We start from the raw sequence: 19,472 nt of genomic DNA, 5'->3' as shown, positions 1-19,472 counted from the left end.
CTGTCTATTTACTCTTTCAATTATTGAGAAAGGAGTACTTTTCCTACTATACTTGAGGCTTTGTCTCTTTCTCATTGATTCCATCAGTTTTTATTTCATGTATTTTGAAGCATAGGATGTTAATGTGAGAAACCCAGGAAAAGTTTTGGGGTCATTTAAGAAGACAAGTTATGGATAGGTAAATGATAAACCTCAGGATTGTTTTACTGGAGTTTAGGAAACATCTGGCCCTACAGGGTAGCTCTAACTAGAGTGATTTATTTTTAGATTTTGCAGCCCAGAGATTAATTGCTCCATCTAGGTTACAGTATCTATTTTAATCAAATTATAACACATCAGGATAAAGAATCAAAAGAAGTATCACAAATACTAGGTTGAATCATGTAAAATTGTCTACATTTGCCTTTGACCCACAAAAATGGTAATTTCTCACAAAGCAAGGATCTTTGTTCATTATGGTATTATTCAGAATAGTGAAACATTAGGAAATATGTAGATGTTTTTCGTCATAGAATTTTTCAGAATAGTGAAAAAATGGGAGGTAAATCTAAATGTCACACAATAAATCATGCCATATCCCTATCATGGAATTAAAATGAATGTTTTGGGAGATTATTTAATAACTCAATCCCTTTATGTTCTTTATCCAGTTTTAGGAGGCTATGTTCTTTATCCAGTTTTAGGAGGTCATCTATATATGCTGGCAACTCCCAAATTTATATCTGAAGTCCAATTGCTCAAAAAGTCCAGACTCAGACATTCAATTTCCTGTTCACCATTTCCACTTGGATATCTAATCAATATTTGAAATTTAATATGTCCAAACTTGAACTTCTGATCTGTCTCCAAAGCCTGTTCTCCCCCCATCCTTATTCATCTTGGTTAACAGAAATTCTGGCTTCATCCTTCTAGTTGTTCACGCCAAGATCCTTAGTCATTCCTGACTTTTCTTTTGTTCATCCCCCACATTCAATCCATCAGGAAGTTCTCTGCTTTAGTTTCAAAATATACCCAGTGCCCAACACTTTTCATCACCTTCATTGCTACCCCTGTGGTCTTCTTTCCCTTAGACTGCAAAAGCCTCCTAACCTTTTTAACTGCAGTTAATCAGTATTTTTTAAAGTTAATATTTTAAAGGGTAGTGATGAAAACTGTATAGATATATCTGGACCAAGTTCAAAGAGACATGGCAGACAATGCCTGCTCCAAAGCATTGCACCATAAAGTTTGGAGATACTTGCTCTATCGTCTCCGCTTTTCCTTCTGCATTTTCCTGCTCCCCTCCTTTGTTTCCTCTGTAACTGAGTATCAGGAACTGGGGCAGTTATCAGTTTATCACCTCTCAGCTCCAAATCTACCCTTTATTGCCTGTTCTGCAACAATGATGCTAGACCCTCTTATAAACACTTTCCCTCTGCCAGCTGGCACCATGTTCACCTTTGTCAGGAGAATGCTCTGGAGAGGCACTGGAGGGAGCTTCCCTTCCTGGTTCTGCTGCGCTCCCTTCTGCAAGCTCCTACAGGACGCTCCTAGCTCTTGTGCTTGGCAGCTAACCTCATATGGCATTCCCTTGGGTGGCTCTCCACTGAGTCTTACTGGTATAGCACCTCTCCATGGATAGCCTCCCACCAAGTTCTGGGACATGGTACCTCCCCATGGATACTTCCCTGGCACCTAAGGGTAGATTCACAAGTGCTACTGGTGTGGCATTTTAGTACTGATGGGCTATGGTTGTGCCCTAACAAAATTGGGCTCTCAGCCTGAGGGAGAGGGGGCACTTTAGGTTTGCCTGGCCTCGGGCCTAGGGTTAGTGGCTGCTCATATAGATGCTATTCTTGTGTTTTGTTTTGTGTTTTAATTCTTGTATTCTTCAGTTCTTTTTATTGCTTAGCAGCAAATCTCCCTTTGTTCTAATTTCTTGTTATAGTCTGTGATGGTTAAATGTTATGTATCAATCTGGCTGGGCCACGGTGGTCAGATATTTAATCAAACATTACTCTAAATGGTTCTGTGAAAATGTTTTTTGGATGAAATTACATTGGTGGCCTTCAAGTAAAGCAGATTACTCTTCATAATATGGGTAGGCCCCACCAAATCAGTTGAAGGCCTAAATAGAACACAGATTGACCTCCTCTAACAAGAAAGAATTCTGCCAGCAGACTGCCTTTGGACTTGAACTACAACTCTTCCCTGGGTGTCCAGCCTGACAGCCTACTCTGTAGATTTTGGATTTACCAAGTCTCTACAATTGCATGAGCCAATTCCTTAAAATTTCTCTATGTACACACACACACACACACACACACACACACACACACACACACACCCTCTCTTGGTTCTGTTTCTAGAGAGAACTGTCATACATAGTTTTTTTACATTAAACCACCCCTTCTGGGGCACCTGGCTGCCTCAGCTGGTAGAGAATGCAACTCTTGATCTCAGGGTTCCTAGTTCAAACCCCACAGGGAGCACAGAGCTTACTTAAAAATAAATAAATAAATAAATAAATAAATAAATAAATAAATAAATAAAATAAATCACCCCTCTTCAAATAGCTGTGTGGTTTCTGACTCTTGATTGGATGATGACAAATACACTACTGTTCTGCCCTGAATTCCTAATCTGTATGTGCAAGTGTCTACTAAGCTTTTCTACTTGGATGTCTAACAGGTATTACAAACTTAGGTCCAAAAGTAAGCTTTTTATTTTTTAACATTTATTTATTTATAGGGGTGCCTAGGTGGCTCATTTGGTTAAGCATCTGCCTTCAGCTCAGGTCATAATCCCAGGGTCCTGGGACTGAGCCTCGCATAGGGCTCCCTACTTGGCCTGAAGCCTGCTTCTCCCTCTCACACTCCCCCTGCTTGTGTTCCCTCTCTCACTGTGTCTCTGTCAAATAAATAAATGAAATCTTTTAATAAAAGATTCTATAATAACAAAGCAAAACAAAGTATCAACCCCACAGTTTTATTTGTAAAGAACAAATCATGAAAAGTCATATTTAAATGTACTTCAAAACCTGAAAAACCCATGTCAGTTTCTCTGATATGTATGTTAAAGTGCTTGATATCACAATACTCTTTAAATTTTATATTATGTTCAGATGAGGAAAAAAAAATCCAGTTCTGATGCATTGTTAACAATACAAAGAAACACAATATAATTTAAATGCAGAAATGTTCATTGTTTAAAAAGATACACAGAGTACATTTATACATGGTTCAAGTGTAACACAGAGGGTTTATTTCTATGTTTAACACCCTCATTTGATTGACAACAGGAACTCCTTACCATACCTCTCTACTTTCAACAAGATTTGGTTTGGAATAGACTGGAGCCACACACAAATACATTCAGGAAACCAGATGAAGTGTGATTCTCTCCCACATAACCCAAGGATGCCCTGGGTTCCTTCAAATGAAGAGAAACTTTTTGATGTGTATTTTTTTCACTCTGGTGTCAACTGCTCAATGTGATACATTTCTGGAGCTAATCTCTACTCTGTCCTTGAGAGGATGATCAGCTCAAGGAAGATCTAGGAGGATGAGTTTCTTCTTGGATTGGATTCCTCTGATCACATCATCAGCACCCTCTTCAAAAAAGCTTGGAAATCCAAGAGATTTAGAAATGTATTTTAATAGGAATAAGGGGCCTAGAAGTTTATTATTCATTTCTGTCTCCTTTTAAGCTAAATAAATAACAAATACTTATGTAAGGAACAAGGGCTTCCAAAGAAACTGATGACCTAGAAACAGCATTCACTTCATAAAAGTAGAGAGGAGTTCGAGACTCCATTCTCAATCAATGAAGGTGTGTTAATACTGAAATATAAATAGCTAAGGTTCAGACTGTCCTTTCAACATGGTGAAAAGGATAGTTTCTGTAAACCTCACAGAGAAAATACAAGTGAAAATCCACTGAAAAATCATAATTCTTAGCAGAAAGAAGATATTTCAATTAAGAGCTACACTCTCAATGCTGTCCAATAAATATTTCCCTGGGGATCTGAGGTCCTCGTCTGTTGCCTCATGTTTCAAAATATCTTAGAGGTGGGGCGCCTGGGTGGCTCAGTTGGTTAAGCGACTGCCTTCAGCTCAGGTCATGATCTCAGGGTCCTGGGATTGAGCCCCACATTGGGCTCCCTGCTCGGCGGGAAGCCTGCTTCTCCCTCTGACCCTCCCCCTGCTTGTGTTCCCTCTCTCACCGTCTCTGTCAATTAAATAAATAAATAAAATCTTAAAAAAAAATGCTTTGTTCTAAAAAAAAACTTAGAGGTGTCAACATATACTACACATAGACCGTTAAGTATCGTCTCTACCTCTCTTTCACTTACATTTGCATACAACGGTGCTTTATTCCAAAAAAGGAAATACAAGCAATTCAGTTATTTCTCCTATATCATTCATGTAGTGGGACAGGAGTTCATGAAAATGATTTTTAAAAAAAAGACGTGTTAAAGTAAATACCACAGGGTTACAAAGGTTCAAAAATGTGGGAAACATTGAAAATAAATTTTAGAGGGAAATTGCAAACTTTTGCAGGTTTCAGGTTTCTTATATCAAATTCTTGCTCCCAGTGGGAAAGAGAAAGAGGAAGAACTTTTGTTCTCTGTAGGCCTATTTCACCCCAACTAGAATCCCACTTTATGCTACTCCACACCCCACATGGAGCCTCAGTCAGTTTTAAGGCACTAACGAGGCCCACCCAGGGCACTGCTTTTTGGGCTCACACATTGTCCCACCACTGTATCAGAAAGGTTAAGATTCAGAGTTTCAGGACATCTGAAAAACACTTGGAAATTAGATGTTTCAAGAGGTAATATTTTTGGCAATTTCATTTTAAAACAATTTCCTCTCAAGCTATTATTATATGAAAATACTAATTGTGGTTCCGGGCATTACTTTTAATTTATTCTGAGGGAAAAAAGTCAATTACAAAATTGATTTTTACTTACTTTAACTCTGAGGTGTGATTATGAAGCAATATACTAATTAAAAATTAATATAGCAAAAAGGATACCTCTAACTGGGTATGGTCCTTCCAAAAGTCAGCTATGGACACTTATTCTAAGGGGTCTGCCTCTGTCCTGCTCAAAATATTCTGGTATTGGCTTAGAGGTAGTTATAAGCCACATAAGAACTAGGTCTTATTTCTTTAGAATTGTTTGTGACCTCAAACTCTGCTTAAGCATCGTTTTTCATCAGCTTGGATCCTAAGGACTTTTTGTTTCCAAATATTAAATTTCTTCTAAAAGGCCAAGATTTACCATAACTGGCAACAGAAGAATTTTATGGGCTGTAGGCCATCTAAGCATCTTGCAAGGAGGTCCCCACAGGTTTGGAGCCCTGCTGTTATCACTGGAATAACTATATGGGCTCCTCAGGTAACCAATTTAAAGGGTCCAGCATTCTAGAGGAGGTGTCAGTTCTGGTGTGATTATTTCTTTTGAAATCGGTCATTTCCACTGTAATGGTCATACTACACAAAGTGGGATAAAACTTTAGGTATAACTCTTTTTTGGGGGTACTTTTTAATGTAATAGCTTTATTCACAGGCCCCAAATCCAATTTTGCTCCTAGTTTTTCTAATGGATGTAATTCTTAACCACTTGAGAATAATTTGTTAAAATGAATGTTAATCCTTATAAATGATTTTTTTTAAGATTTTATTTATTTATTTGAGAGAGAGAGAATGAGAAATAGAGAGCATGAGAGGGAAGAGGGTCAGAGGGAGAAGCAGACTCCCTGCTGAGCAGGGAGCCTGATGTGGGACTCGATCCCGGGACTCCAGGATCATGACTTGAGCCAAAGGCAGTCACTTAACCAACTGAGCCACCCAGGCGCCCTCCTTATGATTCTTATAAACGAATATTAACAGTGATTTCCTACCTGTTTAGGTATGGATAAAGATCCAGGGGTAGAAAGACTATGAACATGAATGCCTCCTCAGGGTGCCTGGGTGGCTCAGCCGTTAAGCGTCTACCTTCGTTAAGTGTCTGCCTTCCACTTGGGTCATGATCCCAGGGTCCTGGGATTGAGCCCCACATTGGGCTCCCTGCTTGGCGGGAAGCCTGCTTCTCCCTCTCCCACTCCCCCCGCTTGTGTTCCCTCTCTCGCTGTGTCTCTCTGTCTAATAAATAAAATTTTTATAAAAAAAAATATGAATGCCTCCTTGGAGCTCGGTCTCATGCAGCCTTGGTGTAATAAAAGACACGAGCTCTAGACTCTGGTTACTGACCAGCCGTGGGGTAAGTATTTAGCCTCTCTGATCCTCAAGTGTTCCCATCTATAAAATGAGGACTTGATACTAGCATACTAACCTAAGTCATCTCTCAGCTGCCCGGAGTGTGCCAGAGCCATGGCCTTCTAAGAAAGGTACTAAGAATAATAAAACCCTGCACTGATCATTCTGTGCTGTCTGATCACTGCAACACAAGAACCTGTTAAATAGGGTCTGGATGCCTCCCATGATAGACTTTCCAGGTCCTTGGAAGAGCTACACCAATGCAGACAGCCCTTAGCCTCAGGCGAGCAAATCTCCAGGCTACCCAGGTCACCCAGAATCATCTTCTTAAAGCTCTTCCATGGGCTTCTAAATGCTGCCTTCAACTCCCCCGGTGCTCCTGGATTAAGTCACTGGTTAAAAGGGGATGTGCCTTGGTGACCCCAGCTGAATACAGTGTTTGATAAAGGGAGTGAGGCACTTGTTTCATTAGTTTCTTCCTCCAGGAAATAAGTGGAACAATACTGTTGGCTAAGCCCAGGACCCTCAAGACTGTACAAGGGTCCTGAGAGGCCATGGCTTTGCTTCTCAGCCACAACTGGGAATAAACCCCGGAGCTCTGCTGAGGCAATTTCACCGCTAACAATGTGCAAATGCCTAATGAGTTACAGGACCTACCATAAACGAAGACTCAAGGTAACTGGCTAACCCATTTATTTAACTTCCTTATAAAATACCAAGCTGGAAAGCTACTCACAATGTTTGGTCTTTCAAAACTGTTGCCTCCCGTACTGCTTCCATTTTTGTCAGTCTGTGCTGCCCTGGCTTTCACCTTCTCAGGGCTAGTTGTTTTATATTACCCTTTCTTAAAAAGGAACATAAAACTTGCCCTGAAACACCCAGAAAGGGTTCATTCTTGCTCTTTCCCTCTGTTATTTGCATTATCATGGTCAACAAATACTTTCACAAAAACATTCCAAGCTACACAGAGCCCTCCTCCTTCTTAGACATTCCTTCCATTTCCTGAGAGGGGGATGGGCACAGGAAGAGGGGAGGGGAGGGGTGAATGGAACCTAACAAAGACAGGGTTTGAGATTACCCTTGAGGTAAGGACTGCGGGGGGTCAGATGGCCAAATTATAAGTACAGAATCAAACTGCCATTTGCAGTTCTTATAACTATGAGACCAACACTCTGAAATTCACATCTCTTCAAAGTAGCTCACATAACAAGAATAAAAATGCCAAGAATGAAGTTAGTCTAGGCTAATCTTTCCAAAGTGTAAAGAAGTTATAATCCTACAATTTAACATACTTTTCAGGGCTTTGTGTGTTCTCTTTCCAGTTCAGCCAAGCTCCTGGGGTCCAGTATTTAAAATATTTGAATCATATCTTTATCTTGTGCCGACGGAAAAATTTTTCCAAAAGACTGGAAAAGTGACTCAATTCAAATGTATGAAACCATTTGTAACCTAAAAAAAAAATGTAAGTGAGGACTACCATGTACAGTAGGTAAAGCTGTTCACATTCACAATACAAAGGATCGGACACACCAGGATGGATGGCTATGATATAACAATGCATTCTGGGTTCCTTTGTGATACCTGGAGGGAAATAAAAGCCCCCGACTGGGTTGCACTGTAATTACATGTTTACTGGCTTCTTCCTGGCTAGCACCACTCTTCCCCTCCCCAACTCCCAATGCGGTTAAGCTACTTATTTTAAGTCACAGGAATATTCAATCTAAGAAAAGTATCTTATTAGAGTAATATAATTTCTTAAAGAAGATAGCATATTTACACACATCTAACACATGAAAATACTCTATTTTATACTAAATTCCAGGTTCAAATGAACTACAATACAGCATTTTGCCTTGTCTGTAGTGTGAGGATTGTTCAAATTGGGGAATACGGTGTGTTGCCCCCGCACTGACTCACTCCCTTGTCAGACAAGTCCAAATCAGTCCCCATAGTTGGGGAAGGCTCAGGAACAAGGGGTTTGGACTGAGCGTTTCTAGCCACGTGGGTTACACATCCACTCCTTTGATGAGTGAGCCTTCCAAGACTATGGTGAAGTCCTGAATGGTCTGCAGAATGCGGATGAGAGAGTTGACAGTCATGCGGTCTCGCAGGAGGGCGCTCTCCTCGTACATTCGGGTAATGGCAGGACACTCGGCTAAGAGTGGGATCCACTGTGGGAGCAGGCGATCCCTACAGATTCAAAGAGAAAGAAGTCCTGAGCTCTGCTGACCTTGCTGCAGAACACCACACACGTTAGAGCTTTCAATGGGAAGGTGCGGGGCTGGACAGAGCAAAACCTAGTCAAGTTTGGAGGTCAGCAGAGAGGAGACCAAAGTCAAGAATTTGGCAATTGGCTGGTTAAAAAGATACATTAATGAGACAGTGTAAGCTAATGGGAAAATCCAAGAGATTGTAAAAGTAAGTCTGGACAAATTGGCCATAAGGACTTACCCACATTAAAGAGATTCTGTATTCTGATTTAACACTTTATTTTTTTTAAAGATTTTATTTATTTGACAGAGAGAGCGAGAGAGCACAAGCAGGGGGAACAGGAGAGGGAGAAGGAGAAGTGGGGCTCGATCCTCATGACCTGAGCCGAAACCAGATGCTTAACCATCTGAGCCACCCAGGCGCCCCCGATTTGACACTTTAAAAAAAGAGGCAGAATGTCATTTTGTATCTCTTTTTTACAGGGGTATTACTCAGACATCTGTGGCAAGGCATGCCAAAGTATACTGACCCTTTGGGAAGAAAGACTACATTAAATAGTTGGGACTAACATTTTTAAAAGACTAACACAACATAACATCCATACCTTATATAAGGTAAGGAACAAAAAGCAGAAAAACATTAAGTAGATTTTATAAACCTACAGAGGGGGTGCAGTGGTCTAATTAATCAGAACAGTAAAGATATAAAAGAAGATAAGGATCACGTTCAAAAGGAATTTTATTTATTTATTTATTTATTTTATTTATTTATTTATTTTTTTAAAAGATTTTATTTATTTGACAGAGAGAGCACAAGCAGAGGGAGAGAGACGGAGAAGCAGGCTCCCCGCTGAGCAAGGAGCCCGATGTGGGACTCGATCCCAGGACCCTGGGATCATGACCCGGGCCGAAGGCAGCCGCTTAACCGACTGAGCCACCCAGGCGTCCCTATTTATTTATTTTTAAAAAGATTTTATTTATTTGACACGGAGAGAGAAAGCACAAGTAGGCCGAGCAGCAGGCAGAGAGAGAGGGAGAAGCAGGCTCTCCACTGAGCAGGGAGCCGGATGTGGGGCTCAATCCCAGGACCCCGGGATCATGACCTGAGCTGAAGGCAGCCGCTTAACCGACTGAGCCACCCAGGTGCCCCCAAAAGGAATTTTAGAAGCATAGCTGAAATTGGCCCCTCTTATTAAGAAATAAAGAACTTAGTTCTGTAAACCAGTTGTTTCAGGAGGACAACATCTCAACCTTCAGTGTGTCTTTTTTTTTTTTTTTTTTTGAGAGAGAGAGAGAAAGCACAGGAGGGAGGGAGGGTCAGAGGGAGAAGCAGACTCCCCACTGAGCAGAGAGCCTGATGGTAGGACTCGATCCTGGGACTCCAGGATCATGACCTGAGCCCAAGGCAGACGTTTAACTGACTGAGCCACCCAGGTGCCCAACCTTCAGTGTGTACTGATTAAACTCTGACATTAGTTATGTCATTAAGTACCTAAGATGTCCTTGCTGAGCATCCCTCAATATGCCTTTCTTTTTTTTTTTTCTAAGTCCAAAATGGGGCTCAAACCCTGAGATTAAGAGTCACATGCTCTTCTGAGCCAGCCGGGCGCCCCACAATATGCCTTTCATGACAAGAGCAGCCATAACTAGGCCATCCTGAATCTTGTTGGGGAGCCAGGGCTGTAGAAAAAAACAAACACTGCACAGATAACTTAAAAAGAATCTTATTCTTGGGACGCCTGGGTGGCTCAGTCCACTGAGCGTCTGACTCTTGATTTTGGCTCAGGTCATGATCTCAGGGTTGGGAGTTTGAGCCCTGCATTGGAATATACACTCAGCGGGGAGTCTGCTTGAGATTCTCTCTCTCCCTCGCCCTCTGCCCCTCCCCTGTACTTTCTCAAATAAAGAAATCTTAAAAAAAAAAATTATTCTAAAGGTCTACATGTTTCATTTCTTACAATTCTGATATGAGTTTTAAAATTAATGGATTGTACAGCTCCTATGTGTCATTTTCAAAAGATACAGGGGTAGGAAATTGTCTTAAAGAGAAGACTTTATATAGTTAAGAATTATTTATATAGAAAAAATTATATAGTATGAATTCTACAATGTTATTAAAGTACTATGGTGGTATATTGTAAATATATGTATGTATATGTGCTGGTGTGTCAAATTCCCTAGCAAACTACCTACTACCTATCTGCCCACCTTTGGAGCCAGTGTGGTGTAATGGTTGAGAGCTGCGGCTCTCTAATGAGACTGGGTATGAATCTTGGCTCTGCCTCTTTCTAGATGTGTGGCCTTGGGAAAGCTGGTTAACTTAGCTATGCCTCAGCTCATTGTATAGATGGGAAAACAGCTGCTCCTTCATGTAGTGTAGCAGTGAAGTGACAGGAGCATTAAATGAAACAATGAATGTCATGTACTTAGCATAGTGCCAACACATAGCAAGTACCCAATAAACAGTAGTCTCATAAGAAAACTAGGAATGAAAGAAGCCCAGGGCAGAGCTTTGGGAGGGGCATGATCTGGCATAACCCCTTCTGGACTCTTGTTCAACACGTAACAAATATAGGGAAAGTCAAGAGCTAGCTTTATACCGTGTTCCGAGGCAAACTAAAATCTGGAATTTGCCGTCTTTCCCAATGTTCCTGGGTGCAGTATTAATAGCATTTACATAGTGGCAGAAGGTTTTGCAGGATGATTTCTGAATAAGGACATCATCTTCATTGTCTAGAATCTGGTCAGTGGTTTCAAAATAAGCAACTGCTTTCTCTGGGGAAAGAAGTCAGAATCATATAACAATACACATTAATACTTCATGTACAGAAAGATTAATCACTTAGTTTATTCTGGAAACACTACTGATGCTTTGCATTATAGCCAGTTCAGAAACCAAAATCATTACTTTATCATTGGTTTCAAGATGAATTCCAGAGGTCCATGTTTCACAGTGGAACAGTATGCTTCCAGGAGTTTATTTTCTAATCTAGACTGCATTCCAGAAGGGTAAAAGTTTACTCTCTTTAGAATACCTTCAAGCAATGGAAATTGGCAAAAAAGAAAAAAATGGACTCCTCTGTCAAGACGAGAATCTTCTAGGAGTAACTAGCAAATATACAGTAGCCATTAGGATGGTGCCCTCTGTTCTGGTTACAGAATGGCTGGCTAACACTTTGTGACAAAATCCTTGAAATAGAACTGATTCAGGAAATCTGAGGAAGGGATATGTATACTCATACCAGAAACAGGAGCAGTAAGATTCTAGGCATTCCAAAAGAAAAAAAAAAATGCCTAGCTCTGTCAACCTTTTGTCTAAAAATTCTAAGTTGGATAAAATCAACTACTTCATCTAGACTATATTTCAAGACACAAAATGATTCAACACCCCTTTAAAAAAAACTGGGAATTCTAGAAGAACTGCATACCAAAATAAAGATTACAAAGCTTATTTAGCAAGCTGGAGCAGCATACTCCAACAGAACTTTCTGTGATGAATGAAATGTTCTATATCTGCAAGGTTCAATTTAGTAGCTCCTAGGTTAAGGCAGGTGTGACTAAGGAAGTGAATTTTAAATTTAATTTACATTAAATCAGTTTAAATTTAAATAGCCACATGTACCTAGTTGTTACCATACTGGACAGCATAAAGCTAGAGTAGTCCTTCTACAACAGAAGTTACATTATGTCACTCACTCCTTGGCTCCAAGCCTTCCAATGACTTCCTATTTCAATCTTGATAAAGACCGAAGTTCTTCCAAAGGCCTAGATGGCCCTAAAGCACCTTGCTCTGGCAGTAAACAGCCCCCTTCCCCAATATCCTTAGTCTCCTGTCTCCCTCACTCTGCCCCAGTCACATTAGTCTTGCCATTCCATGAAAAGGCCAAGCACACTCCCAGCTTGGGGCCTCTCCCTGGCAGTTCTCTCAGCCCCCAGTGCTCTTCTCCCAGATTGTCACAGGGCTTGACTCACTTCCTTAGAGTCTTTGCTCAAACGTCACCTTGTCGACAAAGCGTGTAACCGCCCCACTTAGAAGAGCACTCTCCACTCCATGTCCTGTCACACTGCTCTATTTTTTTCCACATCAAACATAGCTTTATAACATACTAGATGACATGCATACCTGTTATGTTTTTGTGTATTGTCTGGGTTCCTGTCCCCACCAGAATATAAGTTTGTCAACCACAGAAATTTTTGTGTTTTACTTATCTCTTGATGTTTATCTTTCTTTTAGAGTAAGCTCTATGCCCAACGTGGGGCTTGAACTCATGACCCTGAGATCAAGAGTCCCATGCTCTGCCAACTGAGCCAGCCAGGTGTCCCTTGATGTATATCTTGAGTATCTAGAATAGTGTCTGGAATATTATGGACACTATAAATATTTGTTGAATGAATGAAAAGCAAAGATACTGCTAATTTGGTATTTCTTTTAAAAAATGTACTCCCTTGTTACTAACCCTTATTTGCTTAAACTGCTGGGTCTTCGAGTTTTCTAAGAAACATTTCAGTGACCTTATAATAATATACACCCGCTTTAATTTACCTATGAAGTCCCAGATGAAGACATTCTTGTGAAAGATGCGGGCAGATTTGAACCCATGATGGAAGACTTGTTCAAGTGCCACAACCAGTCCATTTTCTCCACATAGCAACACTGTGAGGCTTCCTCTCTGTGGGGCAAAACACACAGTGCCAAAGGATGATCAGCCGCATCTATGTTTAACAAGATGCTAGAAGAAGAGGTGCTGAGGACGGCTATGAAGCATGTTTTTGTAGCTATGAGAAAGCTTACAAATAAAAATTAACATACCCTCTACTGCCTTATATATCATGTATAAAAATGGCTTTAAAATCCTACAAAGTTTTATAGATCATCATACCTCTTTCTCAGGTTTGTGAAAATGTTTCACAATATTATTCACAGCTTCTCCAATTCCTTCTTGGATCTGTCCAGCATTGGGTTCTGAAAAAATAATGAACAGCAGCTGAATTCTCATGCAAGGGTAATAAACTAAAGTACTATGGGGTATTACCTGTGTCCACCAGGCAGGGAACACTTCACCACAGCAGGTTGGCTTCTCAGGGGCCCTGTTGAAACTTGCCTCAGGCCAGTTCGGCCCAGTGGGAGGCATCTTGGCACAAAGGAAAAGAATCCAACAGACTCCTACATTCAAATTCCAACCTCACCACTTGCAATTTATAACTTTGGTTAGATGTCAAATTTCTTCTGAGTTTGAATTTCCTCAGCCTAAAATAGGGAAAATATACACCTCATGGGTCACTGGGAAAGGTGAATGAGATATTACAGGTGTAAATCACCTGGTATGGTACCTGTCACAAAGTGCTAGCAAGCCCCTGAATCTGAGGAGTGAGGTGGGAAAGACCCACAGCATCACTTGCAGGTACCCTCTTACCTACCTACCTCTGAGTCCCTTAGTGGGCACAGACCCAGGTTTGTGAAGCTCTAAATGGCTAACCTGAAATCTGTGTTTTTGCTATTGTGTTGAAAGAAAAGGGAAGATTCCTGGTACACTGCGGCACCCGAAGCCCAGAACTGCTTCCTTTTCTGGTACTCAGTCCATGTGGGCACTGCTTCATTTGCCACCCGCCCTCACCACCCCCCGCCCACACATGCTTAGGCCCCGTTCTTGGGGGAGAGTGTGGTGGGCTGCCTGAATGGGATCTACACTGCCTTTGCCTCCCAAACCCCAAGAACGGTTAAAAAAAAAAGATGGTAAACAGATTTTAGGGATAGAAGCGGGTAGGTAACAAGAGAAAAAATTAAATATTTGGTAATTTCTTGTGGTGATTAACTATTAAATTTAACTTATATGTCACACCATAAAGGACAAACTACACATTTTAGTGTTTAAGAATCTTTGAATTCATACTGCTGGACGATATCTTGCATAAAACATTCTTCAGGTAAAACTCAAGTTTTTCTACACCAATGCATAAAGATTGCTAAAATGGGAACCTCTAATGATTGAAGGACTGGTACTGTGGCCTCTTAGCTGCTAGTTACTTTTTCCTTGCTCTGAATATATTTTTTTGATTTTTATTTTTTAAAGTAATCTCTATGTACAACGTGGGGCTCAAACTCATGACCCCAAGACCAAGAATCATATGCTCTACCGACTAATCCGGCCAGGCACCCCTGAATATTTTCTTTTTTAAACAAGAAGATCTTGGGGCACCTGGGTGGCTCAGTCAGTTAAGTGTCTGCCTTCAGCTCAGGTCGTAATCTCAGCATCCTGGGATCGAGCCCCATGAAGGGGTCCCGGCTCAGCAGAGCCTGTTTCTCCCTCTGCCTCTGCCTCTCCCCCTGCTCATGCTCTGTCTCAAACGAATAAATGAAATCTTTAAGGGTGCCTGGGTGGCTCAGTTGGTTGGGCGACTGCCTTTGGCTCGGGTCATGATCCTGGAGTCCCGGGATTGAGTCCCACCATCGGGCTCCCTGTTCAGCGGGGAGTCTGCTTCTCCCTCTGACCCTCCCCCTCTCGTGCTCTCTCTTTCTCTCAAATAAATAAAATCTTAAAAAAAACAAACAAACATGAAGATCTATTTTGAAAACTTTTATTCATTCTAAAATAGCATTGTACTAATGAGTTTGTTTTTTTTTTTAAGATTTTATTTATTTATTTGACAGAGAGACACACAGTGAGAGAGGAAACACAAGCAGGGGGAGTGGGAGAGGGAGAAGCAGGCTTCCCGCTGAGCAGGGAGCCCAATGCGGGGCTTGATCCCAGGCCCCCGGGATCATGACCTGAGCCGAAGGCAGACGCTTAACAACTGAGCCACCCAGGCGCCCCATTACTTTTAAAGATTTTATTTATTTATTTGACAGAGAGACACAGCGAGAGAGGGAACACAAGCAGGGGGAGTGGGAGAGGGAGAAGCAGGCTTCCTGCGGAGCAGGGAGCCCAATGTGGGGCTCGATGTGGGGCTCAATCCCAGGACCCTGACCCGAGTGGAAGGCAGATGCTTAACGACTGGGCCACCCAGGCGCCCCCTTAAGTCAGTCTTTTAAATCAATTTAGGATTACATACAATAAATTCACCAATTTTAAGTGTGCAATTTGAGGAGCTTTGACACATGTATCATGCAACAACCACAGTCATGATGTAGAAAATTTCTATCAACCCAAAAAGTTCCCCTGTGCTCCTTTTTCAGTCAATCCCCTTCCCTAGCTCTCAACTCCTGGCAACTGATGCTCTGATTTCTATCATTATTATACTGCCTTTTCTAGAATTCAGTATAAATGGAATCATACAGCATCTAGCCTTTTGTGTCTGTTCTCTTTTACTTAGCATTATGCTTCTGAGATTCACCCACATTGTTAGGTACATCAATAGTTTGTTCATTTTTATATATTGCTGAGTAGTATGCCACTGAATAGATATAGCACGTTCTGCTTCTCCAATCACCAGCTGGTGGATATTGGATTATTTCCATTTTGACTATTATGAATAGAGCTCCTATGAACATGGGACTGCAAGTCTTCCTGTAGCTACATGTATTCATTTCTCATGAGTAAATACTGAGGAGTGGGATTCTGTGTCAAGTGTGTGCTAAACATGTGCATGTCTTTATAAGAAAGTTCCAAACTGTTTTTCCTTTGGCATTCCCACTAGCAATGTCTGAGCATTCCACTGCTCTCCATCCTCACCAATATTTGGTATTATCAGTCTTTATAATTTTCGTTTTTCTAGTGAGTGTGTGAAGTCTACCTCTGAAGGCAATAAAGAATTATGAATCAGGGGACTACTTTGAGAAAGAATAAGGGGAATTTTTAGACTATATCATTCTAATAGTTAATAGATCGCCATGTGCTAATAAATGGATAGGGACTGAAAATATCTAAGGAAACCTCTTTGTTGGTAAACTGAAAACCTCTCAGGTTCTGTTATATTCTACTTACGGCTTTATTGTCTATGGCTGAAATAAAACCACTTCACTGATAAACTTCTGTAATTTTTCACTAATCATACTGCCTCTTAGTTTTTCTGTGGCTCCTGTAATAGATTACCACAAACTTGGTGACTTAAGACAACAGAAATCTATTCAGTCATTGTTCTGGAGTGCCAGAAGTCAGAAATTATCACCGGGCAGAAATCAAGGCAGGGCCACCCTCCCTCTGGAGGCTCTGTAGGAGCACATGTTCCTCACCTCTTCAAGCTTCTGGTGGTTGCTGGCATTCTCTGGCTTGCGGCTCCATCACTCCAATTTCTGCCTCCCTCTTTTAAGAATATGTGTGACTGCATTCAGGGCCCACCTAGATAATCCAGGATAATCTCCCCATCCCAAGATTCTCAATTTAATCACATTTACAAAGATCTTTTTTTCCAAATAAAGTAACATTTAATGATTTTGGGATTAGGATCTAATACCCTTGGGAGACATTATTCAGCCTACTAAAGCCCACATTAGCATAGATTGGAAGTTTATGGTAGTATTAAAGATAGTATAGCATCCTATCCACAGAAGTCACTCCTTTATAGTATTTTATTACTTCCATAGGAACACAGGGGTAGGGAGAGAAATTTTTAGATTTTCTCTTAGAATAAGGGGCTCTGGATAGCTAGATGTAGCTCTCTGGGAATATTGTAATATGAATTGTCCTTATTCCTCCTTTAAGGTTGTTGTTGTTTTTTTAAAGATTTTATTTGACAGAGAGAGACACAGTGAGAGAGGGAACACAAGCAGGGGGAGTGGGAGAGGGAGAAGCAGGCCTCCGGCAGAGCAGGGAGCTGGATGCGGGGCTCGATCCCAGGACCCTGGGAGTATGACCTGAGCCAAAGGCAGATGCTTAACGACTGAGCCACCCAGGCACCCCAGTTGTTTTTTTAAAGTACAATCCACCCTACAACATGGGGCTTGAACTCACAACCCCAAGATCAAGAGTCGCATGCTCTACTGACTGAGCCAGCCAGGTGCCCTTCTTCCTTTAAGTTTCAGTCAAAATATTATTTACTCACATTTCCATAGCTTAATTAAAACAGAGCATGCAGTTTTTGTTTGATTTTAATATCTAAATTCTTCAGGCTTTTAATTATTTGTTAATTCTTGCCTTATTTTTTCTCTTTCCTCTCTCCTCCCTCCCTCTTTCAAATTCCATTGGCCCAAATTAATTTTCCTCAGCTTTCTTCTTTTTAATCTTGCCACAATTCATTAATGCAACAGTTTCCTGTGAAATGGCCACATGATGTCCGCAACATCTGGGGCACACTGCAAATTTAACGATCAATGGTGGTACTTACTGGTGGTTTTTCCTGTCAGTGAAGTGATGCTCAGTCTCCGAGCCGAGGTGGGGGATTTCTGTTGGGGTGGAGTCCGACACTGCTTTACCAGATCCTCATCTGCCACTGAGGTCATCAATTCCCCAATAAGGATTCTCTCCAGGCTTCCATCATCAATGCCTTTCCCCAACCACCGCCCGCATGGGAACCTTGTAGGTCAGAAAAACAACTTCTCCATCACCAGCACTTTACTAGTTTTAATCAGAATGTTTAAAATGGCACCATGGGTGAAGCCCATCATTTCAGTGCCTATGGGTTGTTTTTTAAATTTTAATTTTAAAATTTCAAAACATACAGAAAAGTAGAATCGTGTAACAGACACCCATATTCTTTAATGTTTTGCCATATGCTTTGTATTTTGCACTGAAGTATTTTATTATTTTTTTAAAAGATTTTATTTATTTATTTGACAGAGAGACACAGTGAGAGAGGGAACACAAGCAGGGGGAGTGGGAGAGGGAGAAGCAGGTTTCCTGCTGAGTCTGGAGACCGATGCGGAGCTCGATCCCAGGACCCTGGGATCATGACCTGAGCCGAAGGCAGATGCTTAATGACTGAGCCACCCAGGCGCCCCTGTGTTGAAGTATTTTAAAGTACATTCCATGCATTAGGATGTTTTACCCCTAAAAACACTTCAGTATGAATCTCTGAAAAATAAGGACATCCTTTCTTATATAGCCAGAAATTGTTATCACATTCAACCAAATTACAATGATTCAGTATTTTCTCATACCTAGTCTATATTAAAATACTGTGGTTAGTTCTGACAAGAATATTTTCAAACTAGAAGTTAATGTGGGAGATGAATTATAGGAGAAAAGAGGACAATGTTTCCAAAGAGGAGTAGCAGCTATAACTAGTAGAGTCCAAAAGATCCTTTCCTTCTACTAAATTACTTCAAGCTGTTTTGTTTTTTTTTTTAAATCACAGTTATATCAATCTTTTCCAACACTTGTGGACTAAGTATTGAGAGCAAACACAATTTTTTAAAAGTTTTTTTGGTGGCAATTTTGTATTACATAAAAAGTAAAACTAAGGGACGCCTGGGTGGCTCAGGTCATGATCCCAGGGTCCTGGGATCAAGCCTCCCCCAACCCCGAAACTCCCTGCTCAGCAGCAGGCCTGCTTCTCCTTCTCCCTCTGCAGCTCCCCACTCCACTCGTGTTGTCTCTTGCTTACTCCGCTCTCACCCTCAGATAAATAAAAAATTAAAAGTAAAACTAAACCCAAAACCCTTAACTAAAATTCAGAAGGTAGTGAGAAAGCTTAAGAAAACAGTTCTTTTTTAAAGTTTATTTTTTTAGTAATCTCTACACCCAACATGGGGCTCAAACTCACCACCCTGAGATCAAGAGTCGCACGCTCTTCAGGCTGAGCCAGCCATGCGCCCCAGAAGAAAACAATTCTTAAAACTTTTCTTGTCTAAAGAGGCTCAAAGAATTCTGAGCTCCCAAGGACATTTACTTACCTGTATGTATGTCCTGTGATCTCATTTCTGACCATGACACAATCCACTAGCCATTTGGCTAACAGTCCTGAGTTATCATGGCCAATCTGAACAGTGGTCAGCTTCCCCAAGTTCTGGCACTGGAGGGACAGGAGCACAGGTTATTCAGAGCCTGATCCCACGCCCACTACCACTTAGCTTTAGTGGTGGCACTTTGGTTCCATCTAATTTAACAACTGCTGAGGACCCATCCTGCATAATGTGCTTTGCTT

The 19,472-nt window shown here is 41.1% G+C and overlaps 1 protein-coding gene across 2 annotated transcripts in view; it reads right to left on the bottom strand.

Annotated features, from left to right (window-relative positions):
• Nucleotides 1–7,973: 7,973 nt before the first annotated feature.
• The window catches only part of DENND5B (DENN domain containing 5B), a 182,814-nt gene continuing 171,315 nt past the window's right edge, over nt 7,974–19,472 (bottom strand). For both annotated transcript variants that reach the window (XM_025879559.2, XM_025879560.2), the window contains 6 exons: nt 19,222–19,340; nt 17,715–17,902; nt 13,334–13,416; nt 12,997–13,123; nt 11,054–11,228; nt 7,974–8,433 (listed from right to left, as the gene is read on the bottom strand). In XM_025879559.2, coding sequence (XP_025735344.1) covers nt 8,250–8,433; nt 11,054–11,228; nt 12,997–13,123; nt 13,334–13,416; nt 17,715–17,902; nt 19,222–19,340 — 876 coding nt within the window. In that variant the 3' untranslated portion in view covers nt 7,974–8,249. The remainder of the gene's footprint in view (nt 8,434–11,053; nt 11,229–12,996; nt 13,124–13,333; nt 13,417–17,714; nt 17,903–19,221; nt 19,341–19,472) is intronic.

The sequence above is a fragment of the Callorhinus ursinus genome, unplaced genomic scaffold, assembly GCF_003265705.2.
Source record: "Callorhinus ursinus isolate GAN/ISIS: 27379988/994484 unplaced genomic scaffold, GSC_fseal_2.0 scaffold27, whole genome shotgun sequence".
NCBI classification, from domain to species: Eukaryota; Metazoa; Chordata; class Mammalia; order Carnivora; family Otariidae; genus Callorhinus; species Callorhinus ursinus.
Note: the sequence above shows the minus strand (reverse complement) of the source record. Positions and strands in the feature narration are given on the sequence as shown.